The sequence below is a fragment of the Mastacembelus armatus genome, chromosome 18 (genome assembly GCF_900324485.2).
Source record: "Mastacembelus armatus chromosome 18, fMasArm1.2, whole genome shotgun sequence".
NCBI lineage: Eukaryota > Metazoa > Chordata > Actinopteri > Synbranchiformes > Mastacembelidae > Mastacembelus > Mastacembelus armatus.
This window is the reverse complement of record NC_046650.1, coordinates 18,985,448-19,013,243: the sequence shown is the minus strand read 5'-3', so window position 1 is coordinate 19,013,243 and position 27,796 is coordinate 18,985,448. Positions and strand designations below refer to the sequence as shown.

Here is a 27,796-nt window from a genome sequence, read left to right as displayed (position 1 = left end):
TGATCGAAACACTGATCAGAGACGCTTCAGTTCGGAAGATCGATACCGGCTCGATCGTCGCATCACTAGTTAAACCGTCAGCGGGTCCGGCAGCAGCGGGTCTACCGGGACTTCCTGTGGTTTCTGCAGAAGATGAAGATGCTCGTGGTGTTTCTGAGCCTCCTGTCCGGTGAGTTCTCCGTCTGACGGTCCGGTGTTGATGTCGCGGTGTGACCGAGGAAAGTTTCTGGACTGGTGGTTCCGATTATTGATACTGTGGCGGACCCATGATGCCGCATCAGTCAGGACCAAACCACGTCAACGTGGAGTTGTTTCATGTATTTCCGCTTTGTTTTAGTTGTTTCTTAGTTTGTTCTTCAGACAAACCTCAATACAGACATAAATGATCAGACTGACCAGTCTCATGGTTTTAGTCATAACTGGGCCCGTTTGGTCCTGACTCATTTCAGACATTGGATCAGGTCCAGTCTCATAGTAACAATCTGTCCCTGCCACTCAAACTGAACAGGTCCCATGTGTTTCATGAGCAGATACTGGACCCAAAACATCCCGTGGTCCTCCCTAAAGACCTCAGTCCACCATAAGAACCAGTCTATAAAGCTGTTCTTAACAAACAAGTCCTGAGTTCTTAAAGAGGAAACGCTCCTTAAAACAGAGTTTAGCCCAGTAAAGCCCAGATGACATGAAACATCCAAAATCTACAGTCAGACCGGATCAGGTCTCATTACTGATAAACCCGACACCGGAACTTCTGCCTTCAAACACTTGGTCTCAGGATTCATTAGTTGGGGGTTTGCGCTTTGGTCAAGCGCGCTCCCGCGAGGTGCAGGCGGAGCGCGGCAGTAACACCTGGTTCGGTTCCGTGCATGTCGGGAGGTTCGTGCGCGCACACGCGGCTACACTGACTGACCTGGTTCACCACTGGATCCCGAACAGAACCATCCCGATGGATATCGGTAATATTGATCAGTCGATCAGCAGCTGAAATAAATATTCTGTTACAGACAGGAACCATTTCCTGATTCTGCCCTTATTGATCAAATATAGAGCGATCAATTACATCAGTTTATTGATCAAATAATGATCAATTATATCAGTTTATTGATCAAATATAGAAAACGATCAACAAGTTTGTCATAAGTAGCTCGATCATATATTTGAGGAGCTTATAAAGATTTGTGGTGTTGTCCACAGGCTCAGACATGTAGCTCATCCTGCACATTATGTGTCTTGTCTCTCCATCTGCCTCCTCAAACCCAAACAACAGAATTTGTTCTGTCTCGTCTGATTACCAAGCCCTTCTTCTTCTCCTCCTTCTTCTCCTCCTTCTTCTTCTTCTTCTCCTCCTCCTCCTCCTCCAGACCTATAAATATCAGCTTCTCTGACAGGCTGAGTTCAGGCTCTGGGAGGGGCAGGAGTGAACGTTCACACAGGACACACTTCAAAAAGGCTGTAATTCATCGATTTTTCTCCATTATATAGTTTTTCTGATCGTTTGGAGCCAAAATCGATGAATTGCCCACTGACAGTCCTGTTTCTGATTGTGCATTTTGAATTGACACTGTCCAGTGTCCTGACATCAACAGTCCAGAGTCTTTGGACTAAAACACTGTGTCCTGTTTGTCCCAGTCTGAGCTGTTCTCAGCCTGAAGGCTCCTCACTCTTTCTGTCTTAGTGTCTTTAACCCTGATCTGCTTCTGTGCCCTCACAGTTTCCCAGCATGCCACAGGTGAGCAGGTGTATCAGGGGGAGGAGCCAGTCGTGTTGCCCTGTCAGGTCAATGCTTCTAATTTGATGGACTCCATCGTGGTTTGGAGCCGAGCGGATCTCAAGCTCCCAGTCGTCCACAGGTTCGTGTACCCAGGTGATGATGACCTCCGTGACCAAAACCAGCGTTACAGGAACCGGACCTCGATGAGGACTGACGCTCTGCAGACTGGAGACCTGAGCCTCAGTCTGAGAAAACCCAACATCTTTGACAGCGACAACTACACCTGCAGCGTCATCAAGGCTAAAGAGAAACCGATAGAGACAGAAGTAAAGCTGCAGGTCAAAGGTCAGTAACGTAGTCGATTCAACAGAGTCTGAATATTAGTTCATTAAATTTTCTTCCTCAGTTTATCAACAAACATTTTCTGAAACTGAGGCAGGAATTTAGTCCATGTAAGTCCGGACGACCAGTTTTCATTGTGAAATGTACTTGGTGGATGTGACCTCTGACCTAGGGTCAGTCCTGACATCATGACACTAACTTCCTTTGGAAATGACCATCATGAATCCTGCAGCAGTGAAACATGCAGGGAGACAAACGTGTGTTTTCTTTAACGTGTTGTCTCAGACTCTTAAAGTGACAGGACAGGAAGTTTGGGAGCCCAGGCCTGACCCCTGGAAGAGCATCAGTCCTGCAGCTTGTGTGGACTTTTCTCTATAATGGTCTAAATGAAGGTGGACCAGCTGTGGAGCTCGGTCACTTCTCCTCTACCATACACTCAGCATCCAGTTTCTTCAGATCCTCAACATCTGTCCCTCAGTGTGACCTGCTGTTGTTTGTCTGAAGTTCTCAACATGTTGACATGTTTCCTTTGCTGTGCTGCTCTTAATGAACTACAGAACTTTAGTCTACAACATCCCATAATGTCCTGTCTGACTACTAGTACTTCACTAGCTCTTTGCCAAATGCTGACTGGACGTGAACCTGCCACACACCAGGACCTAGACCACCTGAGACCTTCAGGCAGCACTACCTGGATCAGTAACTGTAGGATTTGTACTGTGTTGGAAATGGTTAACCCTCACACTGCTGGTTAGTGAAAACAACAGTAGTGTTACTGTAACATGACTAGTTATTATGTTACTACCCAACACTGCTCATATTGGATTTGACTCCATAGTTTTGTTACGATGGTGTTAGACACAGCAGGTGCTCAAGGTCCTGAGTCTGAACTGGACCTACATTAGTCTCTAACAGGACACAGGAGATTCTCAGATCAGGTTGTTCTGATGCTGCAGTTTGATCTGCAGTAATAAAAGTATCAGTCACAGTTTGATGAACCAACAGCAGCTCTCACATTTATCTGTGTTCATCAGGTTTATGTTCAGGTCAGTCTGGAGCCTGAAGGTCAGAGGGTCATCACCATGGAAACAACCAGACTGACTCTGTCAGAACTGACTGAAACTAAACTTCAGCTTCAGGTCAAACAATAATCGATCGATGGATCAGTTTGACTGAAATAAGACGTTTTTCCTCTGAAGGGTCAAACTGATCCAGGATCAGGTGAATCCTCAGTGGACTCAGAGTAGAAGAGGATCACCGTGTGTCTGATGTTGGATCATGTTCATGTTCATGTTGTTGTTTCTGTCGACTACAGAACCTCCTCCTCCAGTCTGGCCCTGGATTGTCCTGGTTCTCCTGTTGGTTGTTGTTGCTGCTGTTGGTGGTTTCATCATGTGTCGTAAATACAAGGAGCTGAAGGACAAAACAAGTAAGTGTGTGTGTGTCACAGTGATCAGCTCTAGTTCAACTGGTTCTATGGGCTTTGTTTGTTTCCACTACAAATATTTCACTTCATACAGTCAAAGAAAATGTGTCAGTGCTGCTGCTGCTGCTGTCTGTCCAGCTCATGTTGTGTCTGTTGTCCTCTCAGTCCCACAGGTGGAGGTGGAATCAGGGGCGGAGTCTGTCCAGCTGCCCTTCATAACCACAGCTGACCTGCCGGAAGTCTCAACAGTGGAATGGGTGGACTGGAACAACAGGAAGGTCCATGTGTATCAGGACGGCTCTGACCGACCTGAAGAACAGGACGAGTTTTACAGAACCAGAACAGAGATGAAGAAAGACCTGCTGAGAACTGGAGACCTCAGTCTGACCCTGAAACATCCAACAGACAGAGACACAAATATCTACACCTGCAGAGTCTACAGGGAGGGAAGAGTCCTGAGAGAGAAACAAACGTGGCTCCAGGTCAAAGGTCAGTTCAGTCTTTATGCTAAATTGCTTATTTGTTTCTTCATTGTGTTTGAAAATCAAAACAGCATCATTTCTGTGTCCTTGTTCATTTGTGTCTCAAAGGAAACGTCAACAAACCAAAATGACATAGAAACATGGAAATGTGCAGTTTGTCCTCCCAGTTAGTGGAGTCCCATCATGGGCCACTAATCCTCAGTCAGAGCCAGTAAATAAAGGTTTGATCTGGACATTTGACAATGACACTAAGTTAGTGAAGAAACAGGGAGTTGTGCTGTTGGTTGTTCACACACCACAGACTCTGTCTCTGTTAAATGGACCAATGGGACAGATTCCAGACTGGAACTAGTCAGACCTGTTTCCACTACAAATATTTCACTTCATACAGTCAAAGAAAATGTGTCAGTGCTGCTGCTGCTGCTGTCTGTCCAGCTCATGTTGTGTCTGTTGTCCTCTCAGTCCCACAGGTGGAGGTGGAATCAGGGGCGGAGTCTGTCCAGCTGCCCTTCATAACCACAGCTGACCTGCCTGAAGACGTCACAGTGGAGTGGAAGGACTGGAAGAACAGGAAGGTCCATGTGTATCAGGACGGCTCTGAGCGACCTGAAGAACAGGACGAGTTTTACAGAGACAGAACAGAGATGAAGAAAGACCAGCTGAGAACTGGAGACCTCAGTCTGACCCTGAAACATCCAACAGGCAGAGACAGAGGAACCTTCACCTGCAGAGTCTACAGGGAGGGAAGAGTCCTGAGACAGAAACAAGTGGAGCTTGGGGTCAAAGGTCAGTTCAGAGTCTTTATGCTAAACTAATCCAGTGTTCTCAAACTTTTTTTGTCAGAACCCCTTTGGAGAAATAGAATTTTTTGTGAATAATTTTTTGTGCAAATTTAAAACAAAGTTTTGGCCTAAACAATAAAAAAAACAGAGGCAGAGAGACAGATGGGAAGGATGTGCAGCAGGTTAGGGTGATCAAGGACAGGGATGGAAATGTGTTGACAGGTGCCACAAGTGTGATGGAAAGATGGAAGGAATACTTTGAAGAGTTGATGAATGAGGAAAATGTCAGAGAGCACAGAGTAGAAGATGTGACTGTTGTGGAGCAGGAAGTAGCAAAGATCAGTAAGGATGAAGTGAGGAAGGTGTTGAAGAGGATGAAGAGTGGAAAGGCAGTTGGTCCTGATGACATACCTGTGGAGGTATGGAAGTGTTTAGGAGAGGTGGCAGTAGAGTTTTTGACTGGGCTACTTAAAAAGATCTTGGAGAGTGAGAGGATGCCTGAGGAATGGAGAAGTGCACTGGTGCCCATGGAGGATTTTAAGTACCTAGGGTCAACAGTCCAGAGCAACGGAGAGTGTGGAAAAGAAGTGAAGAGACGTGAGCAAGCAGGTTGGAACAGGTGGAGGAAAGTGTCAGGTGTGATGTGTGACAAAAGAGTGTCAGCAAGAATGAAAGGAAAGGTGGACAAGACAGTGGTGAGACCAGCAATGTTGTCTGGTTTAGAGACAGTGGCACTGAGACAAAGACAGGAGGCAGAGCTGGAGGTAGCAGAGCTGAAGATGTTGAGGTTCTCTCTGGGAGTGACGAGGATGGATAGGATCAGGAATGAGGACATCAGAGGGACAGCTCATGTTAGATGGTTTGGAGAAAAAGCCAGGGAAGCCAGACTGAGATGGTTTGGACATGTTCAGAGGAGGGACAGTGAATACATTGGTAAAAGGATGCTGAGGTTAGAGCTGCCAGGAAGGAGGCCTAGAGGAAGACCAAAGAGGAGGTTCTTGGATGTAGTGAAGGAGGACATGAGGATAGTTGGTGTGAGTGAGGAGGATACAGAGGATAGGGTTAAATGGAGGCAGATGATTGGCTGTGGAGACCCCTGAAGGGAGCAGCCCAAAGGAGAAGACGAAGAATTTTAACAGTATCAGTGGCTGCAGTGAGCCACTTATCGACGTGACGGGTGTAAAGTCTAAGTGTTTCATCACTGTATCACCTTTCATACTGTCGACTGCCAGAGTTTTGAGACACAACACACAGAATTGTCTTTCATCTCCTGCCACATTCACTGTGAATCCAAGACTCAGATACGCATCGTCATATTTTCTCGTCCTGGATTTTGGTGGTGAGTCACTGATCACATTGGCCTCATCGTCTTGTTAGTTTCGGAAAAAGCCCCATGTTTTCCTTTTTGCCCCAGTGAGAAACAGAGAGAGGGGGAGAAATCACCAGATCATTGGATTTGTTTTTGTACATCCCTAAAATAAGTTTGTGGTGCTTAGACACCAAAAAAATAGTTCTGCCTGTAACATGTACTGACATGAAAGGGGGAAACACACCCTGGAGCGATGCCCCCTGGAACCACAGTTTGAGAAACACTGAGCTAAGCTAATTCAAGTCTTTATGCTAATATGCCATTGCCAGTCTGTATGTGTGTCAGTGCTGCTGCTGCTGTCTGTCCAGCTCATGTTGTGTCTGTTGTCCTCTCAGTCCCACAGGAGGAGGTGGAGGTAGAATCAGGGGCGGAGTCTGTCCAGCTGCCCTTCATAACCACAGCTGACCTGCCTGGAGACGTCAGAGTGGAGTGGAAGGACTGGAACAACAGGAAGGTCCATGTGTATCAGGACGGCTCTGACCAACCTGAAGAACAGGACGAGTTTTACAGAAACAGAACAGAGATGAAGAAAGACCTGCTGAGAACTGGAGACCTCAGTCTGACCCTGAAACATCCAACAGGCAGAGACATAAACATCTTCACCTGCAGAGTCTACAGGGAGGGAAGAGTCCTGATGGAGAAAGAAGTGAAGCTCTGGGTCAAAGGTCAGTTCAGTCTTTATGTTAAATTGCTTATTTGTTTCTTCATTGTGTTTGTAAATCCAAATCAGACCATCATTTCTTTGTCCTTGTTCATTTGTGTCTCAAAGGAAACGTCAACAAACCAAAATGACACAGAAACATGGAAATGTTCAGTTTGTCCTCCCAGTTAGTGGAGTCCCATCATGGGCCACTAATCCTCAGTCAGAGCCAGTAAATAAAGGTTTGATCTGGACATTTGACAATGACACTAAGTTAGTGAAGAAACAGGGAGTTGTGCTGTTGGTTGTTCACACACCACAGACTCTGTCTCTGTTAAATGGACCAATGGGACAGATTCCAGACTGGAACCAGTCAGACCTGTTTCCACTACAAATATTTCACTTCATACAGTCAAAGAAAATGTGTCAGTGCTGCTGCTGCTGTCTGTCCAGCTCATGTTGTGTCTGTTGTCCTCTCAGACCCACAGGTGGAGGTGGAATCAGGGGCGGAGTCTGTCCAGCTGCCCTTCATAACCACAGCTGACCTGCCTGAAGACGTCACAGTGGAGTGGAAGGACTGGAACAATAGGAAGGTCCATGTGTATCAGACAAATGTGTATGAGAACGACTCTGACCGACCTGAAGAACAGGACGTGTTTTACAGAAACAGAACAGAGATGAAGAAAGACCTGCTGAGAACTGGAGACCTCAGTCTGACCCTGAAACATCCAACAGTCACAGACACAAACATCTACACCTGCAGAGTCTACAGGGAGGGAAAAATCCTGAGAGAGAAACTAGTGGATCTCAAAGTCAAAGGTCAGTATTAATATCAGTGTTAGGATAATAATCCATGTCAGGTTGATGTCTGTCAGTTCTGAGCATAAATTCTTGTATTTGTTTGTTTGTCTGGTTGGTCTCAAACAGAAAAGTTGTGACACAGTCTCAGGTCAGTGTCCAGACTTGTTGAGACTTTCTTCTTCAGCCTCCAGTTTGAGGAAACACAGGACTGACTTTTCCTCAGCAGCTGGAAATCAAAGCTCAGTCTCTTGTCTTGGTTCTTCAGGAGTTGGACCTTTAGATATTTACACACTGTCCATTAAAACCACATCAGTGCTGATGTTCTGTCTCTGCAGCCAAACTGTCCCTCATGTTTCCGTCTCAGTCGACCTCAGACTCATCACATGGTCCCAACATCCACAGACTGAACACAGTCAGAGCTGAGACTCTCTGATCTCAGTGTTTGACGACCAACTTACAAACTAAACTAAGTTCTTAGAGCAGAGTCCAAACTGAAACAGACCAGGTGCTGTTGGTGCTCCAGGCTTTGGATCTTCCTCCATCAGGTGCTGAGAGACCTGCACCTTGTCCAAAACTAAATCCTGGAGCTGGATCACTACCCGAGTCCTTCAGTGGACAAACTCTGCTCTGATACATGTGAAATATCTGAGGGTCCCTGGTTTTATCTGAGCTCAGACTCATGTTCATCAAACTGCACTTTAAATCTGTAGATACATGAAACAAGTGTCAGTGAAATAATTGATGAAGTGATTAGATTCTATTGAGTCAGGATCAATAACTAAGCAGTAAAATCCAGTGTTGAGCTGATCACAATGATCCTGATCCAGTGACTCAAATCACTGCATCACTTATTAACAACTGTGTGTGATAGAAACATGTTCATCAGGACTCTGATCAGTTTTTCTGTCTCCTCTGCAGGTCGACTGGGACCAACCAACAACAGCACCACTGTTCCTCTGCTGGAAGTTAGATCAGACAGTTAATCAGTCTTTGAGGATTGATCCAGTCTGACCAATCACAAACCCTGACCCTGTGACTAACGAGTCCTGACCCTGTGACTAACGAGTCCTGACCCTATGACTAACGAGTCATGACCCTTTGACTAACAAGTCCTGACATTGCAACTGATGAGTCTGTACTCTGTGACTAACAAGAACTGACCCTGACTATCCGTGACCCTGTGTCTGAGTCCTGATTCTGCCCCTGACGAGTCCTGACCCTGCAACTAACGAGTCCTGACCCTGCAACTAACGAGTCCTGACCCTGTCACTAACGAGTCTTAGACTTGATCAGAGACTTGTGCTTTAGATCCTGTGAACTGTGACAGAGGTCTCACTCTGATGACAATCAGTTTCTTTGACTCTCCCTCCATGTTTAGATGTGAACTATAACCTGACAGGTGTTCTCAGCCTGTAACACCTGTGGTATTTACAGTATTTACGTTGTGTATCAGCTTGTTGCAGCTTCATGAAGCCTCTGATGTTTCCACTGTGGACACACGTGAACCTGAGGACCGATGGGACCGTGCGGAGCGGCCTCTCTCCGTTCTGGTCCTGGATCAGTATGGCTGATGATCAGCAGGACGTCACACACCACGTTTGGTTTGTGTCGACCCAGAAGATCCAGCTGTTTCCCTGCAGTCCAGCTGTTTCAGGGCTGGAGAAGGAGCAGAAAGTGGAAACAGCCTGTTGACACAACATGAAACATTCAGACAGATGTTTTCAGGCTCCATCAGGTGGAATATTCCAGCTGTGCGTCCCTGGACTCGTTGTCGGTGACGTGACTTTAAAATGAAGGTGTGTGTGTTTGCAGCCAGTCAGGAGGCTTCAGTGAAGATGAGCTTCAGTGTGTGTTCAGTGTGTGTGTGCAGCTTCTTCACGTCAAACTGGTCTCAGTCGGTTTGTCGTGGACTCGGCGACAGAAACCAGCCCCACATCTGTCCCCACAGCTGCACCAACAGCTGGATAACATCTGCAGACATATCAACAATCATTGAGTTCCAGTTGGTGTTTGAGCTGCTGTGTAATAATCAGATGGACGTTTGGTTTTGGAAGCCAAAGAGAAAAAGGGGCCTGGACTTTGTTTTAGGACCCAGGATGAAAATGGGTTTTATTTCTGTGTGTGTGTGTCGGTAACTCTGCTCCTCAGACTCTGGGACTGTTACACACTCAGACCTCAGACTCTGGGACTGTTACACACTCAGACCGACACGACCACAACAACCACACAAGTTTTAACGTCCTGTTCATTTACTCAAAGCTGTTTTGCTGCTTTTGCATTGAATAAAGAGCCGTGACCTCCCACGTCTGGACTGACGCCTTTGTTTTTCCATCGGCCGGAGAACGTCCGCAGACAGAACGGGTCTTATGGACGCACGAGGACTGGGACCGTGGTCCGGGGGCTCAGTCCCAACAAGGTCAGACAGTCAGAATGAAGCAGAAAGAAACAGGTGGAGAGTAGAAGAGCTCTCAGCTGATTGTTGTGTATTTACAGTCACTGCTCTAATTCACATTATTGCAAATCAGACTGATCTGGTTTCATCGTGTTTCGGTGTCGGTCAGAAACCGGACGGGGCCGAGGACGGTTGGTCCTGCGGGCCCCGGTCCCGTGGGCCTGGATGTGGTTTGTTCTTCAGCTGCTGCTCTCACATTGATTTCTATTGATTTCTTATTGATTTCCCACAGTTTGGATCTGAAAGGCTCAGACTGTCGTCCTCTCTGGGACTCAAAGGAAACATCTTTGTCCTCACAGATCCACTGCTGTTCACCTGACCGTGGACCTGAAACGGGTTCTGGTGTCGGTCCACTTCAGGGTCAAGCTGCAGTGATGCTGTGATGTAGTTTCCCATCAGTCCACAGGTTTTTCATCAAAACTGCAGTAAAGGACGCTCTCATGTTTCCTCTGAGGCAGAAACTACAGTTTGGGCCCTTCTCCCAAATGGACCAGAACCACGTCTGGTTCAGTCCAGCTGAAGGGAAATCAGATATAGAAAATCAAACCAATAAAACACAGGCGGGTCTGTTTCTTTTGTCCTGGAGGCTGAAGGTTTGGGTCCATGTCAGACCGGAAATGATTAAACATCAGGGTCACCAATGACGTCAGTCATCATGTCCCAACGAGCCAATCACAGGCAGCTCTAACCTCCAAATGTCCGAGATATTTGATGTTGATGTTGAAATGGAATATATGTTGGTACGTAGTATAATCATGTAAATACTCTTAAGTTAAAATGTTGATGTTTGCAGGTGTAAAAGTATAAGGTAGTTAACGTCAGCTACCCAGCAGTATATAAAGTACTTCAAATTAGAAGTATATAAGGTAGTTAACGTCAGCTACCCAGCGGTATATAAAGTACTTCAAATTAGAAGTATATAAGGTAGTTAACATCAGCTCCAACATTAAAGTGATCAATACAACAATCCATCAATAACTGATTAATAATTAGAATCCCATAATAACAGATCCATTCTTGTTAAATGGGCCAGTACTAGTACCATGTCTTGTTGGTCCTGGTTCTGACCCAGTGTAGACCTGGAACCCTAGATGAATGTGATTTAATGTAGTGAATGATCCACTTTCAGTCTGAGTCCAGGTGAGTCCAAGCTGATAAACGTGACCTAAACCATCACATCTGTTTTCACTGGTAACATGTGATTTACTGTTCAGTCTCCACAGTGAACTGGTCTGGCTCTGGGTCTAACTGGGAAAGGTGGAGCCAAGTAAAAAATAAAAGTACTATGTTTTCTTCTGAAGTACAGATACCTCTAGAGTCTAGTACTGTGTTTTATATCACATCAACTTCCTCTTTGTGCTCAGACTCACTTTTATCTCCTCTGCTTCCTCTCAGGTTGGACTCAGAACCTTCTCCTGGTCCTGGCTCAGCTGAGTCTCAGCCCAACAGGTTTCAGTCTCACTTCATTTAAACAAAGAGCTTCTCTCAGGTCTGTGCCCACAGGTGAACTTTCCCCCCTGTACAGGTGAACAGACTGTGTCAGGCTGTGGGTTTAAATGCTCTAAAGTTTGTGTTTCCTGTGGCTGCACTAACCATGAAACAGTGTTTTCTCTTCATTTCCACGTTTAAACTCTGACGCTGCTGTGACTTTTTCATAACGTTTAAAGTTTCCTGTTCCTTAGCACAGAAACTCTTATTTCTGCTGTCACTGGTTCATTGAAACAGGTTTTAGTTTGTGTCCCGTTCAGACACGTTCACAGTGAAACTGTCACCTTAGTGATGTGCTGTTTGTCTGTCTGGTCACTGTGAAAACTGTGTTAAACATGTATCGTACCTTTTCCTGTTTCTATAAAACAATAGGAATCTTTATCTGACAGGACTAGAGGTCGACTGATACTAGTTTTCTTTGACTGGGTCTTTACATTTTCTGTCTACAGGTCTGGGGGAGTCTAGGATCAGGGTTTCAGGGGCTCAGCTCCTCAGGGTGAATGTGACCTTCATACAGGACCTGGTGCCCAGTGCTCTTCCTGCTGACTCCATCCTCCTCTGGACCGTCCACCAAACAGCAAACTTAACATCCAATCACAGAATCTATGATCTGGTATCAATTGATTTATTGACTTATAACATTAATCTGATTGAATATTGGTTATTTTATTACTTTCACAGCTGAACCTGGTTGTTTTCATGTATAATCATATATCAAATCATATATATCGTCTATGGAAGAGCAGAGTGAGGTTTGCCCAGTCCCTCACTTCACTGTCCATACATGGTGTAAATATACTTCCTGTGTAATTCATTATAAGAACTGTGGGCTGATAATTAGTCATGTGATCATGTTGATATATGCAAATTAACCATGTGAGGCAAAGTGCTCCGCTTAATATAAACATAGTCAACCTCTAGTTAGTACAGGCTCTGTACATGAGTATTGATGTGGAAGTGGGACACAGGATGTTTAAAAAGTGAGTCAATATACTACATTACCCAGAACCCTCAGGGCCAGCATCTACCAACACATTATTCATCATATAATCAGAACAAAACACAAATATTTGCTAAATTTGTCTAAAACTGGACCAAACACCAGCTGCAGAACTGATTGGATGTGTTTCTTCCTGCAGTGCTTTCTGGGACTTGTAGTTCTTCCCTGTTACAGATGTTCTGGACACTGTCCTGCACCTCATTGTTTGTGCTGATGATTCACTGAGCCAGGAAATATTGTTGGGTAGAGAAAACGAAGTGTGTCTGCAGGAGCAGCTACTCTACAGACTGTCCTGTGGATGATTAGTGCAGCTTTAACATTTGATCTGTTTGTGCCTCTCACGACATGTCAGTCAGTGGTCATGGGCGAACGTGGAGGTTTCTAGAAGAAGAGGAGACACATATAGAAGACAACAAGATGGAAGAAGAAGAAGTGACCAGGAGAGCTGGTGCTGTTTGGGGTGCTGGTGCTGTTGCTGGAGGGGGCTGGAGACAAATACTTTCCCAGTATCCCAGACAGGAAGTCCTGAAAAGCGCTCACTCTGGTGAAGACCATCATAGCACTCGCTCGTGTTCGAGTGCTGGTGCTGTTGTCGACCGTTAACACCACCGCCTGGAACCAAGAGCCGGCCAGTTGGCACATCAGCGGACCACCTGAATCCTCCTGAACAACAGAGAGGTTCACAGTTCATTCTCTGGATGATGAGGACCAACAAACGGCTTGACAGACATACAGACGCATCAATAATCTTATTTTTCACCTTCTCCAGCCTGAACGCTTCCACACAAATGCTGCTGTTTGAAGATGTGGAACCACAATTGACCACTGTTGTCTGGTACTGCTGCAGAACCTGCTCCACTGAAGTTGGACAATAAGAAAGTGATGAGAAGGTCAGTGCATGTACCGTATTTTCCAGATTATAAGTCACTTTTTTTTACTCCTCTGGCTTTTCCTGCGACTCATATAAACATATATGTTGACACTAAACTCTGACTCCCAGTGTGACCAGTTAAAATCCCCACAACAAAGAGCTAAACTGCAGAGTTGATGCTTCAGGTAATAAAGTCTGCAGCTGAAACACAGTTTGGACTGAGTGTCAACATTCAGACAACCTGAGACAGGAAGAGGAGACGCTGCTTCATCTCCCCCTGATGTTGGTGCAGTTGTTTAACGTTATTTGAAACAGATGAGTGAATTTCATAATCCACCTCTGCTTGGTTGTTGTGTCCACCCTACGTTCTTCATGGGCTCATTCAGACCAGAATTAGTAGAATTAGAAATGAGACTTTTCTTGTTTTTGCTGGCTCACGGGGGCTGGATGAAAATAGTGTCGGGACCTTTTCTCCCGTAAACATGTCACATCTGAGCTAAACGCTTCACGTATGCTGAGGTTACTTGTTGCATGAAAACTTTCAACTTTGTAGAAAAATGAGTTGTTGACGCAAAAAGGATATTTTAATTTAGAAAGCAGGGAGGCTGGGAGGATCTGACTGAAACTGGACTCTACAGTGGACTGGACTCTATCTGAGCTCGGTGTGTTGAAGAGACCATCTCTGGTGTGATACATGGAGTGAACAGAGTGGACTCTGTTCCTGCCAGGAGCTGATGCTAAATAACACTGAATTAAAATCAATGAGTCTCCTCTGTGTGAAGTGGATCATGAGGTCAGAGGTCATATCCAGACCAAGAACTTACCTCCTCCTTGCCCGGAGCTCCAACCAGCAGCCCAGCACGTGGAGCCCACACTGAAGTTCTGGCCGCTGTCCAGGCAGATGGGCTGGATGTGGTTGGACAGGGGGGGTCGGGATGCCAGACGCAGCACCGCTACATTGGGCCCAGTCTGGTTGCTCAGAGTGATGTTTGTCACATTCAGTGTCACCTCAAAAGGGTTGGAGCCTTTCTGTTTAAACCGACCCAAGACCACGGTCCATTCAGAGGGAATGGGTGAACTGTAGGAGATGAAAAACCAAATCAGGACCCCATTGTGCTGACGACAAAAATCTTTACACAAATACAGGTTTCATTTTTAAAGTGGGTCCTAAAGGTGTAGAGTTTAACGACAGCACAGTTCAGCACCTTGTAGCATTTTCCATCCAAAACGTGTGCAGGTGTTTCACCTTGAGAAGCAGCTGGCGTCGCCCAGCACAGCATCCACGTCCACCAGAGTCCCCCCACACACGTGACTTCCTTTCTTCTGTAGACTCGCCATCCACGGCCACACACCTGCCGACTCCACAGAGCCTCCTCCCAGCTGACCGGAGTTCATCGGGGCTTGTCCACAATAAACCGCTGGACAGAAGAGCAACAGGTGGACGATGTATTAAGGATGGGAAACACGTCAGTTATTTAAATGGCAGTGGATATCACAGTGATTCAAACGTGTCTGCTGAGTTTGGGGAAACTTTATAGAAACATTTATTTACTATTTCAGTCTGAGGTCTGACTGCAGGCAGACCATCAGTCTGATCGTCTTAGACTAATTGTGCCACAGTGAAAATCTGTTGATCTACTTATGTATCCTGGACATGTCCTCACGTTTGGGTGGCGGCAGGGTCGGACAGGTGACATTGAGGTCACTGTCAGGCCCAGTGGACATGAAGGAGAAAAAGCCTGGTGGGTCAGTGGTGATTTGGCTGGTGATCCAGGACTGGTACTGGGACACTCTGGTGTAGACTCCTGGAAAATTAGGCAGAGCACAACCCATCCCAAAAATCGCAATTCCCCCCTGGATCCAGCGACTGCTCTGCTTGCTCACCAGTGGGCCACCTCCGTCCCCCTTTAAGGAAAGAATAGTTTAGGAAGAAGAATCTGCAGGAAGTGAATTCTGACAGAATCAGACACATGGACATGATCAAATATAGAAATGATCACCTGACAAGTGTCTTTCCCTCCAGCCTGTAACCCAGCACACATCATGTTATCAGTGACTGAACCCAGTCCATAGTCACAGTTACACTGTCTGTTCCCCACAACTGGCACTTCAACCTCCCTGAGTTTGTACGGGAGAGGAGGGGCCACTGGAGACACACAGGCAGTTTGATGAGCAACATGTGAAACACAACATGGACCAGTGACACTGGCAGGTGAAAAGTTTCTGTTTGACCCACCTCCACTTTCAATGTCGCCCCAGCCAGTGACCCAGGTGTTGGTGCCGTTGTAGAAGGTGCTGCCTGAGGCTGCCAGGCAGACGGGCAGGACGTGGGAGGTGAAATTCACAGGTGAGGAGAGTCTCACGAGGGAGATGTCGTTGTCAAGAGTAGTGGAGTTGAAGTTGGGATGATTGATGATCTGTCTCACTGTCCGAAACACTTTATAGGGGCTTAAGGTTATTAGGGTGTGGCTTCCCAGGAACACGAGCAGATTGGTTGTGTCATTGCTGAAGAAGAGAAACAAACCGGTGAGAAGACGAGAAAATCAGAACTGTGGTCAAAGTACTTTGCAAAGAGTCACATCAGGTCTAGATGATACGGAGCTGGATGGATGTTGGAACAAGGAATTAACATTAGGACAAGTTGGTCATTTGTATCTTCCAGTTATAGTTTGAACTCCTCGTTCAGCAGGTCAACAATGTCAGTCCAGACATTCCCTCTCTCCAACAGCATTTTCCAGGTCCAACTGCTGGACCCCGGAAAGGTCCCATTCCAACTGAGATATATAATCTGTTCATCATGTTCTGGTCTGTACAGAACAGCTGGATGTACTCAGAAAACCTCCAGTCAAAGGCGTCCAGTAGAGATCAGACACCTGCACTTGTTCTTCTGACCCCTTTCAGTCCAGCCGGGGATGATTAAAAAATTCTTCTGGAAGTGGATGTTACAGATCTCACAAACATGAAACAGCCAGACTTTCCCAGTTCACTGTCACTATGGGTTTGAATTCACCAGATGTGCCTTGCACTCCACAGTCATCTCATCAACCACAATCATCAGTTTGGCCCATGGTGTTTTGGGACCAGATATACTCATGGACCACCTTATGCTCGTACATGGTGTTTATGATCAATCCACAACCACCATGAGTCCAATAACTCAACACCACTTTGGGTCAGATCAGATAACATCACCATTGGTACCTACTTCAGCATAGAAGTCCCCCACAGAAAAATAGAGAACCTAGACATGACCCCTATGAGGAATCACCCAGAGACTCTAATATGACCAAATACTCTGAACCTCTGGTTGGTGTCAAAGCAGAGACGAACTGTAAGAGCCACCAGGAGGTGACCCTGTTGTTCTCCGGGGAGAAATCCAACAAAGTGAATGACACTTTATGATTTGGCTGAGCCTGTACCTGCTGCCTGGTTTACAGTCCACCCACCATCAATCACCTGTAGGTGGTGCTGTGCCCAATCCGGTCTGATGAATTAAGGCTCTGCCAAAAAATGCTCAACAGTGAGCTCCCCTCCCAAGTCTGGCTCCAGGAGGAAACCAGGAGACATTGAGGTCCACTACAAGTTCGGACTAGATGTTTTAAACTGTATTGAACAGTGGTGACAATAATAGATTAGTCATGACTGAACACAGCTCTTTAGTTTAGGGGAACAGTCTAATTGGTTTGCAGGTACAGCAAGTGAAGGAGCATGTAGTCTCAGGAGTAATGGAGGGGTTGTAACCTCAGTAATCCAGACCAGCCAGCACAACCACCCCATGTATCATATAGTGATGAATTAATATTATTACCTGATATGAAACATGGTAGGCCTACAGTTCTTGCTGTTCTTGATTCAGTGTAATTGGCAAACAAAAACATTTCCCCTGCTCCTGAGAGACCTGGTTTCATCCAACCCTCCTTTGCTGTTCCCAGGTGCAGCAGGAACTGCAGGATGGGCAACTGCAGCATGTAAATAATGAAAGAGTACAAGACCAACCAACAGTTTGAAGCTGCTGTTTTGGTCAACAGGAAGAGGGAGAAGTCTCTTCCCATCAGCAGGCCTGATGCTGTCGCTGCCACTCAGGAGAGAAACACCTGAATTAAAGTCTAATTTCCAGTTGTGTTAGCTGAGCTGTTAGCTAGTTAGGCTAACAACTGCTGTCGGAGCTGCTGAGCTGTTCGCTATGATCTTCTCCAGTCAGGTACAGCTGGTTTTTATTCCTCAGTTGGGGGTCATGTTTTGTCAGATCCAGGAAGGTGAAAGTATCAGGAGAGGAGGCCCAAGTGAACAGGTAATCAGGTCAAGAGTTAAAATGCTGAGTAGGCTAAAAGACAAAGAAGAGCTGCCCTTTGAAATATAACATCCTTATTCTGTATCATGTGGTTTCCTCACAGGGGGTCAGGGTCAGGGCAGGTAGAGAGAAAGTTAAAGTTAAGATTATTTAATATAAAGTTATGGTGTGTGAAATAGTTTCTTCTTATGTCTTTACTAGTGGACTGATGACACGTCAGGGACAGTCTACATACCTGGAGATTTTAACCTCCCCCCCAGTGCTGAACCCTGAGTTACACCTTTGCATATGCTCTTTTGTGAAATTCAGGATTTTTCTGCACCCTTTGTGTATTTCCAGCAAAACAGACCATAAGAACCTCTCAGATCTGTCCACTGAGTGGTTGCAGGGGTCCAAACTCACAGATGCAGACCCACTGCATCAGAACTTCAGTTTGTGATTCTTTAACAAGTCCACCTCACGTTCTCACCTGGAGAAGCACTGAGCAGCAGTCAGCACCCATTCCCTGTTAATCAGGGTTCCTCCACACAACAGAGAACCATTTCCGAACAGTCCGACCTGCCAGGGCCAGCTGCCTGGAGCGGCTTCCTGTCCTCCAACGATCCTGGTGTTGAACCCAGCCTGCCCACACACTGAGACAGACACACAATGACAGCACAGAGTGAGCAGCCCCGTCCCCACTGTGGTTTCTGAGGACATGACAAAGCCTGGACATGACACTCACATGTGGCCGTGGGCAGTGGAGGGAAGGTCACAGGTGGGGGCAGGGTCGGGCAGGTGACATTGAGGTCACTGTCAGGCCCAGTGGACATGAAGGGGACAAAGCCTGGTGGATCAGTGGTGATTTGGCTGGTGATCCAGGACTGGTACTGGGACACTCTGGTGTAGACTCCTGGAAAATTAGGCAGAGCACAACCCATCCCAAAAATCGCAATTCCCCCCTGGATCCAGAGACTGCTCTGCTTGCTCACCAGTGGGCCACCTCCGTCCCCCTGTAAGGAAAGAATAGTTTAGGAAGAAGAATCTGCAGGAAGTGAATTCTGACAGAATCAGACACATGGACATGATCAAATATAGAAATGATCACCTGACAAACGCCTTTCCCTCCAGCCTGTAACCCAGCACACATCATGTTGTCAGTGACTGAACCCAGTCCATAGTCACAGTTACACCTTCTGTTCCCCACAACTGGCACTTCAACCTCCCTGAGTTTGTACGGGAGAGGAGGGGCCACTGGAGACACACAGGCAGTTTGATGAGCAACATGTGAAACACAACATGGACCAGTGACACTGGCAGGTGAAACCAGTTTCTGTTTGACCCACCTCCACTTTCAATGTCGCCCCAGCCAGTGACCCAGGTGTTGGTGCCATTGTAGAAGGTGCTGCCTGAGGCTGCCAGGCAGACGGGCAGGACGTGGGTGGTGAAAATCACAGGTGAGGAGAGTCTCACGAGGGAGATGTCGTTGTCAAGAGTAGTGGAGTTGAATTTGGGATGATTGATGATCTGTCTCACTGTCCGAAACACTTTATAGGGGCTTAAGGTTATTAGGGTGTGGCTTCCCAGGAACACGAGCAGATTGGTTGTGTCGTTGCTGAAGAAGAGAAACAAACCGGTGAGAAGACGTGAACGACAGCTGGAGATTGATTGATTTATAGATAGATAGATAACCTTGGGTTGACAATTAAATTTTCGCAACAGTAAAACAGAACAAAGGCTGATCAGAAACAACTTTGGAAAACTATCAATAATGTGCTGAGCAGAAAGATCCTATGTGATTCTTATCAGGAAACCAAAGGATATAGTGAATCACTGAAGTGAGTTTTCCAGGGATGAGGTTTGTAATCTGAGGGAAATAGTGTCAGACATGTTTTGAGAAGACGATATTTAACCAAACACAGTCACACTTCTCAGGAAATAATCTACCAAACTTCCACCAAGCTCACAGAGAAGGAAACTCCACATGTACGGCTTTAGCACAAATGACTGACGAGTGAAATGATACGTGGTTTTTCTGCAGCGTTTGAGTTTTGTAGTAAAGAACATGGGCAGGGCTCTAGCTGAGGACTCAGGTTTTTATTTCACAGCTGGACTATTGCCAGATAACATGGGCCCATGAGAAAAGAAAAGCTCTAGAGAAACGTCCAATGATGCAGACTAAGACGGCCCATGTAGCACTGAACTGTTCCTGTCAGACCAGTATAAATACTGTGCACTAATCTTGACTGGCTAAAAGTTCAGCACAGGGTATTAGTATCAGAACTCAGTTTGTGGTTCTTTAACAAGTCCACCTCACGTTCTCACCTGGGGAAGCACTGAGCAGCAGTCAGCACCCATTCCCGGTTAATCAGGGTTCCTCCACAGAACCTAGAACCATTTCCGAACAGTCCAACCTGCCAGGGCCAGCTGCCTGGAGCGGCTTCCTGTCCTCCAACGATCCTGGTGTTGAACCCAGCCTTCCCACACACTGAGACAGACACACAATGACAGGACAGAGTGAGCAGCCCCGTCCCCACTGTGGTTTCTGAGGACATGACAAAGCCTGGACATGACACTCACATGTGGCCGTGGGCAGTGGAGGGAGGGTCACAGGTGGGGGCAGGGTCGGACAGGTGACATTGAGGTCACTGTCAGGCCCAGTGGACATGAAGGGGACAAAGCCTGGTGGGTCAGTGGTGATTTGGCTGGTGATCCAGGACTGGTACTGGGACACTCTGGTGTAGACTCCTGGAAAATTAGGCAGAGCACAACCCATCCCAAAAATCGCAATTCCCCCCTGGATCCAGCGACTGCTCTGCTTGCTCACCAGTGGGCCACCTCCGTCCCCCTTAAAGGAAAGAATAGTTTAGGAGGAAGAATCTGCAGGAAGTGGATCCTGACAGAATCAGACACATGGACATGATCAAATATAGAAATGATCACCTGACAAATGCCTTTCCCTCCAGCCTGTAACCCAGCACACATCATGTTGTCAGTGATTGAACCCACTCCATAGTCACAGTTACACCTTCTGTTCCCCACAACTGGCACTTCAACCTCCCTGAGTTTGTTCGGGGGAGGAGGGGCCACTGGAGACACACAGGCAGTTTGATGAGCAACATGTGAAACACAACATGGACCAGTGACACTGGCAGGTGAAACCATCAGGAAGTCTGCATGAGGGTGTGTGGTTGGAAAATATCGTGACCCATTAAAGGTTCAGTCGACACAGGTACCGGCCCAAACCCCGAACCTGAGATGTTTTGACTGATACTGTTCAAATCTTTTACAGAGCTGCTGCCTCATGTAGTGGGACCAGGTCTCAGACTAACAGACGAGTCCAGCTGCTCTGGCTTTGCACCACAGACGGAGCGAACCAGGCAGATCAACAGAACCATAAGGTCCTACATTACACACAAGCTGCTGGACCGTCCGGTCCCACATTGGCACACTGGGTTTGTCTGGAGGCCTGACGCCTCTTTGCTTTTAACACCATCAGTCTCAGCTCCTGTACCTGCTCCTCATCTTTGCACACGGGCCAGTGGTTGTGATGTCGTCCTTGAACACATGTATTGGTGGTAACTGTTCTGACTGAAGCTCCTCCCTCCAGTGACTCACCTGTACCTGAATAACAACCTCTGATGGAAACTAATGGTCCGACTGTGTCTAGTTGTTGTGATGCAGTAATGGACTCGTTACTCCACAATAATGAAACACTAATTCAAACACCTACAGAAGAGGAACCTTAAAGGAAGATGCTGCAAAAAGTCTCAGGTTCTGTCCAGACACCAGAACGTCTGGTAGGGTCCACACTGAGTACTGGACTAACTGGATCCAAATGGAGCTCATGGAGCCCCTTGGTGTCCCAGAATATTTTTCTTGTTGCTTGTACTTTTCTGTTTGTTGTGTTTGAAGACAAGTGTAACCTAGTTTCTGATTGACCCACCTTCACTTTCAATGTCGCCCCATCCGGTGACCCAGGTGTTGGTGCCGTTGTAGAAGGTGCTGCCTGAGGCTGCCAGGCAGACGGGCAGGACGTGGGTGGTGAAATTCACAGGTGAGAAGAGTCTCACGAGGGAGATGTCGTTGTCAAGAGTAGTGGAGTCGAAGTTGGGATGATTGATGATCTGGCTCACTGTCCGCATCATCGCATTGGGGTTTGGGGTTTCTAAAGCGTCACCACCCAGGAGCACGAGCAGATTGTTTGTGTCGTCACTGGAGTAAGAACCGACAACAAAGACATGAAAACCAGAACTGTGGTCAGAAGCAGTTTACAAAGTTTCAGGGGATGTTGAGTTTGTCCAGGACTTGATGGATCATAGAGTCCAGTAAAGGACAAATGGAGCTACAGCTCCTCAGTGAAGATTCAGATGCAGCAGATTCTCATTTATCCAGTGAGCCCAGATGCAGACCCACTGCATCAGAACTTCAGTTTGTGGTTCTTTAACAAGTCCACCTCACATTCTCACCTGGAGAAGCACTGAGCAGCAGTCAGCACCCATTCCCTGGTAATGAGTGATCCTCCACACAACAGAAGCCCATTTCTGAACAGTCCAACCTGCCAGGGCCAGCTGCCTGCAGCGGCTTCCTGTCCTCCAACGATCCTGGTGTTGAACCCAGCCTTCCCACACACTGAGACAGACACACAATGACAGCACAGAGTGAGCAGCCCCGTCCCCACTGTGGTTTCTGAGGACATGAAGTGTTCTTGAGGATGATGATGCTGGGAATCTGCTGGAGGCTCAGACTAAACTGGTTTAACAGTCGGTCCAGGTGTTTCCACCTGTTGGGACTGTAGGTCTGACAGAAAACACCAACGATATCAGATTATTCACATTTGTGTCCAACAGCAAATGAGCTCTGACTTACCATTCAGCTGTGAGTCGGACTCTGGAAAACAGAAAACAAAGTGTATTTATTGGTATTTGTGATATTTGGTCTGTGAGCGCCCCCTGCTGGTTGTTACACTACACAACATGTCCTGAGCTGGTTTGTTTACATATTTGTCTGTAAAATTTCTCCTGAGCACAGTTTGTTTGTTTGTCGTCTACAAAACTTTCTCCAAACATTCAACAGGTGAAGATAAACAGATTCAGAGGTTTTACTCAAATATGGTGGAAACTACATTTACTAAAGTACTGGACTTTTATTTTGAAATATTTTACTGCGTTTATCATTTTACAGGAAACTTCAGTGTGAAGTGAGTCACAAAAACACACAAAGTCTTTCAGTGTGGCACAGTTCAAATAAACAACATATTTCAAACTTAAATTAATGATCAGACAATATGACATTTACGTTTCATGACAACAATATAAACTAACTTTTTCTGCCCCATAGAAAAACATCAGTTCATCCCATGTCAGTTTTTCTGCAGTGACTGGACACGACTGTACGTCCTTTAAACTTCATGAATCAATCAGGACAAACTGGTCAGAAAACAAACTTTCCATCTGATTTCCCTTAAACTCCAGGGCCCATATTCCCAAAGCTTCTTAGAGTCCTCAGAGACCTCCTGTCTCAGCCTAAAGTCCAAGCTGGGAGTCCTGGACTAAAAGTGGCTTAGGAAACTTCTCAGACCAGCTCTGAGTAAGGAAAGTACTAAAACCTTTGTCTTAGTGCGGAGGTGTGGTCGAGCCTGTTGATAGGGGTGAGGCAGCATTTCAAGGACTGTGATTGGTTGATGAAAAACTACCTGTAAAGGTCTTAAAGTGCCTCTTAGTGAAAATAGAATCAATGATAACAGGATGAACAGTCAAATCATCAAATGTCTGTAGTAAGAAACTGATTAATCATGAACACAGGCTACTTTATGTAAAGTTCCTGTTACAGGCCAAATATCTTAAAGGTAATTAAATCAGACAAATGTTGAAAATGTGTCAACCAGTTTCCACAGTAGTTACTATGTTTAAGTGTTTATATTTATTTACCAAACTGGTTTTATTAGTTATAATCCAATAGAGACTGATGGGAGCAACATGGTTCAGCTTTTACCAATTAACATGACAGCAGGACTGTCTGTCCAAGCTGCACTGTTGGATGGCATGTGGTCAACAATCCAAGACAGATGGAAGGAAGTAAAAGAAGAAGAAAACCAAACTGGACTGAAGAGACAGAAACCAGGAGGTTCCTGTGTCACTACATGAGGCTGTGAAAGTGTTTCAGTAGTTTGTGTGGTCACTCTGCTGACGGGAGGTTGTGACAGACACAAGTCATCACTGCTGTTGTATTTTTACCTCAGTGCTGTGATCGTGTTCCTGATTATTATCATCACTACGTTGGGTGGAGGATGTGAGCACATCTCTAACAAGTTCAACCACAAACATGATCCCGTCATGATCCAACCTGCAGAGTTTAATTAACTCACGATGGTTCAGAGTTTGGAGAATGTTTCCTCTTTCAGCCATTTTGTCCTCTACTAAAGAAACTCTTAAGCCTCTTAAAAGTCCTCCTCTCTACTCTCAACAGTTTTTACCTTAGGAGCCGTTTTTCTAAAAAACGTCATAATTCTAAGAATTTTCTTTGCATTTTGTAACCAGGACCAACTTTTAGCCTCAGGAAGCTTTTTGAATCCGGGCCCAGGTCTGCTCCCTGAGGGATCTCCAGACCTCAATATGTTGTGTATGTGTCTCAGTTTGAAATATGTCATTTATTTGAGTTGTTCAACACTGAGACTTTGTCTTTTTGTGACTCAGTTCACTCAGTCGTGTTCAACCTTACTAGAAAGACCACTGACCACTGTCATAAGTTCATTATGTTCATTTTATATCAGATTGAAAATGTTTATTTTCCATTTCTATATTGAGTGTAAAGTTCAGTTCCCACTGAAATACATTTTTCTATGTTCTGGATCATTTCACACTAAATTTAAAAATGATAACTTGATCATTAAACAATGTAAGTACAGTTATCAAACATTATAAATATGCTTTTTGTGTTTTTATAGACTGTTAATGTTTATTCATGTAGATTAATGTTTTATAAATGATGAATTAATTATTTACTCAGGTTTAACTAAACCTTCACAGTCTGCACTGATTATAAAGTGTTTCCTACATTAATGTCAAATGTCTCAACCTCCACAGTCACTACTTTTAATATTTTTCCTGCTCTGCCGAAGGTTATTCCTGCATGTTGCTGGTCCAGGTGTGTTCAGGTGTGTCCTTACCTGTGAGCAGAGTCAGTAGCAGCAGCACACAAGTCAATTTGTACGAAGCCATGACTGTGAATCTAGTTTAGCTCACCTGTACAGGTATAAATACACCTCTGCTCTCTGGCTCCGCCCTCATTCGTCAATACACCTGTCCCCACCTGACTCCACCTGTCCCCACCTGTCTGTCAGACACTGTCAGAGCAAAGTGTCAACACTTTAATGAATCACTGTGTGTTTGTGATGACCCTTTAGGTTTATCTGCTGGCCCTATGGGGGCCCTGATCCAGAGGTTTGGAACCACTGGGCTGGTTTCCTTCATTTCTGTTATAAAAACTTTTATTTCTGTTTCACAGCAGAGAGAGAGAGAGAAGTACTCTGGTGTTTACTAATAGATATTTATTGATGATGATGATTATTGATTATCATGTAAACAGCATTTGAATGTTGTGGATCAGGATCAGCTGGAGCCCAGTTCACCTGGTTTATGTCCTGATCTGCAGTTTCACTCAGAAAATACATCACAGTTTATTTGTTGGTCACTTTTTCACCTGTTTGATTTATTTCATTTTCAGTCTATCTTTTCCAGAGCTGGAGCAAAACCAGAGGCAGGAGGAAAAAATCCAGATTTAAGACCTGATCCTGATCTGACTCCTGATCCTGGTCTAAATCCTGATCCAAAAGAATCCTGATGCACAGGTTTGTTACAGAGCAGGGGTGTGAAGGCGACAGGTCTTGTTAGTCCAGTCCTGCATGATGGCAGCTCTGACTGGCCCCCAGTCTGTGTTGGTCCAGTTAAAACCTTCTGTCCTGCAGAGGAAGGAGCTGATGCCTCAGAGGAGGAAGAAGGTTCACACTGATTGAAACTTTCTGGACCAGGTGATAAAACAGGTGAAAGAGAAGAAGCTGCAGTCACAGTAAAACTAGAAAGTGTTTTTATTCCTTCATAGACAAACACTCTGTCTCTCTAATAAAAACAGCGTTGGAGACTAAAAGACTTTGAGTCTGTCATAATAATAGTTAATAAGATAATACTGAAACATGTTCTCAGTCTGGACCCTGTGGGTCAGAATGAACAGGACCAACTGTGAACACACAAAAACGTGGACTGGTCCTTTAAAACCGTGTGAACGAGGCAGAAAACTGGTCGAGTACAAGGAAACAGGTTTTATTTAATCTTTGATTATGAAACTATGAAGGAAGTGCAGACAAACTGTGACCTGATCTGTCTGTGTGACCTGTGAGGAATCAGGTCTGACCTGCTGCTGATTTAATAGCTACTTAATAACTTAAACTTAATAGAAGGAAAAAAACAATCAGGTCTTTATTGTAGAGCAACTCACATTTTCCCTCATGCTGCTGTTGTCATGATAAACTCACTGTTCACAAGGAAACGACAAATAAAAATGTGGTTATGTTTCTGGTGAAACCGTCCTGACCTTGATTATGATACTGATGATATGATCTGTCAGGGACAGGTAGATGTGCAGGTGTTTTCCACAGGACTGTGGACTGTTGTTCATGCTGCTGTAGTTGGATCAGTGTGTTATTGCAGCTGTTTGATTAAACCTTAAAGATTTTCAATCTGGGCAGCACAGTGGATGAGTGGTTATCACTGTTGCCTCACAGCAAGAAGGTTCCTGGTCTGAAACCCATCAGGGGCCTTTCTGTGTGGAGTCTGCATGTTCTCCCTGTGCCTGTGTGGGTTTTCTCCAGGTACTCTGGTTTCCTCCCACAGTCCAAAAACATGTATGTCAGGTTGATTGGTGACTCTAAATTGCCCATAGGAGTGAGTGTGAGTGTGTGAGGTTGTTGGTCTCTATGTGGCCCTGTGATGGACTGGGGACCTGTCCAGGGTGGACCCCTGCCTTTCACCCAAAGAGAGCTGGGATAGGCTCCAGCAGGTCCCTGGGACCCTGGTTAGGACTAAGGGGGTACAGATGATGGATGGATTTTCAATCTGACTTTTGTTCTGTGTCTGAACAGAAAACGTCCATGACCTGTCGGCCACTCTCTGCTAACAATCCCACAATGCAATGCTGCACGTCTGTCGGTGAGGACGATGAGCTGGTGTCTCAATGTGAACGTCCTGCTGATGAACAGGGAGCAGTGGGTGACGAGCTGGTTAGAAAACAGTTCATGTTAAACTAACAGAGACAAACTGTCGACTACATGATAAATGACGATGAAGCCAAGAAGGTAAAATCATATTTTCAGCTCAGGTCTGAACAAACAACTGCAGGTTTGAACTAAACGTAATTAAACATGTTTTAATTCAGCCAGTAAATTATCAGGTGTCTCACTGATGTCAAGGTGCAGGTGGATACACCTGAGGGGTCACCTGGGGCTGCAGCTCTGTGGTGGATTCAGCTCAGAAAGTCCCTCATGCTCCTGTTGTCATGATAAACTCGTCACTGTTCACAAGGAAACGACAAATAAAAATGTGGTTATGATTCTGGTAAAACCGTCCTGATCATAACTCTGATACTGATGATATGATCTGTCAGGGACAGGTAGATATGCAGGTGTGTTTACAGGTGTGTTTACAGGTGCGGCCTCGTTTTGGTGAAACAGAAGCAGGAAACAATAAGAACAATGTGGATCAAAGAGCAGAAACGTTTCCCTCAGCAGGTGATTGACACTTTGATTAGAACATTTTTGTTTAATTGACGTAAACAATGAGACAAACAGCAGCTGTGGCTCCGTCACTCACCTGTCAGCTGGACTGTGAACACCAACCATCAGTGGGACTGAGCCAGTTGTAGACCAGTAACACCACTGGGACTCACTGGTTTTAATTAGTTTGACAAACCCAGTTAGTGGATGAAACCGAGACTTTCCATTTGTCCTGATGAGTTTAGATGTGACCCAGTTCCATGAAGGCAGAGGGTCCAACGTGACCATGGACCTGTTCTGGTCCAGACCTGGTTACAGTTAGAACTAACTTACACACCATGGGAGACTTGGCGTTCCAGGCTGCTGGTCCTCGGTCGTGGAACGTCCTGCCTGACC

The 27,796-nt window shown here is 45.7% G+C and overlaps 2 protein-coding genes and 2 long non-coding RNA genes across 4 annotated transcripts; 2 read left to right on the top strand and 2 right to left on the bottom strand.

Moving 5' to 3' along the window:
- LOC113125545 (uncharacterized) lies at positions 1-6,904 on the top strand. The gene is made up of 6 exons (XM_026299067.1): positions 1-169; positions 1,712-2,056; positions 3,369-3,482; positions 3,645-3,652; positions 6,462-6,693; positions 6,882-6,904. The coding sequence occupies exons 1-6, from the start codon at positions 133-135 to the stop codon at positions 6,902-6,904; spliced, it is 759 nt and encodes a 252-aa protein (XP_026154852.1). The 5' UTR covers positions 1-132.
- A 342-nt stretch (positions 6,905-7,246) lies between these two features.
- Positions 7,247-9,856, top strand: LOC117152760 (uncharacterized). The gene is made up of 2 exons (XR_004463295.1): positions 7,247-7,571; positions 8,472-9,856. It is a non-coding gene; the product is annotated as an uncharacterized LOC117152760 (long non-coding RNA).
- On the bottom strand, positions 9,670-10,070 carry LOC117152759 (uncharacterized). The gene is made up of 2 exons (XR_004463293.1): positions 9,759-10,070; positions 9,670-9,727 (listed from the first exon to the last, which is right to left on the bottom strand). It is a non-coding gene; the product is annotated as an uncharacterized LOC117152759 (long non-coding RNA).
- Positions 10,071-12,102: 2,032 nt separating this feature from the next.
- LOC113138965 (transmembrane protease serine 9-like) lies at positions 12,103-24,854 on the bottom strand. The gene is made up of 17 exons (XM_026321879.2): positions 24,803-24,854; positions 22,504-22,524; positions 22,104-22,266; positions 21,581-21,849; positions 20,578-20,723; positions 20,215-20,482; positions 19,960-20,122; positions 18,981-19,249; positions 18,743-18,888; positions 18,380-18,647; positions 18,125-18,287; positions 15,365-15,869; positions 15,029-15,269; positions 14,611-14,782; positions 14,189-14,442; positions 13,254-13,351; positions 12,103-13,156 (listed from the first exon to the last, which is right to left on the bottom strand). Exons 1-17 carry the CDS (start codon positions 24,852-24,854, stop codon positions 12,875-12,877), a joined length of 3,480 nt encoding a protein of 1,159 aa, XP_026177664.1. The 3' UTR covers positions 12,103-12,874.
- Between the last annotated feature and the right edge of the window lie 2,942 nt (positions 24,855-27,796).

Bases quoted from the DNA above. Each gene is read 5' to 3' on its own strand.
- LOC113125545 (XM_026299067.1), top strand. From the start codon at position 133: ATGAAGATGCTCGTGGTGTTTCTGAGCCTCCTGTCCG. The intron at 170-1,711 runs GTGAGTTCTCCG...GTGCCCTCACAG, and splicing joins GTTTCTGAGCCTCCTGTCCG to TTTCCCAGCATGCCACAGGT. The intron at 6,694-6,881 runs GCAGAGACATAA...TGTGTCTCAAAG, and splicing joins GACCCTGAAACATCCAACAG to GAAACGTCAACAAACCAAAA.
- LOC113138965 (XM_026321879.2), bottom strand. From the start codon at position 24,854: ATGGCTTCGTACAAATTGACTTGTGTGCTGCTGCTACTGACTCTGCTC. The intron at 19,250-19,959 runs GTGAGAACGTGA...TCTCTTCTTCAG, and splicing joins GCTGCTCAGTGCTTCCCCAG to CAACGACACAACCAATCTGC. The intron at 14,443-14,610 runs GTGAAACACCTG...CATCTCCTACAG, and splicing joins GACGCCAGCTGCTTCTCAAG to TTCACCCATTCCCTCTGAAT.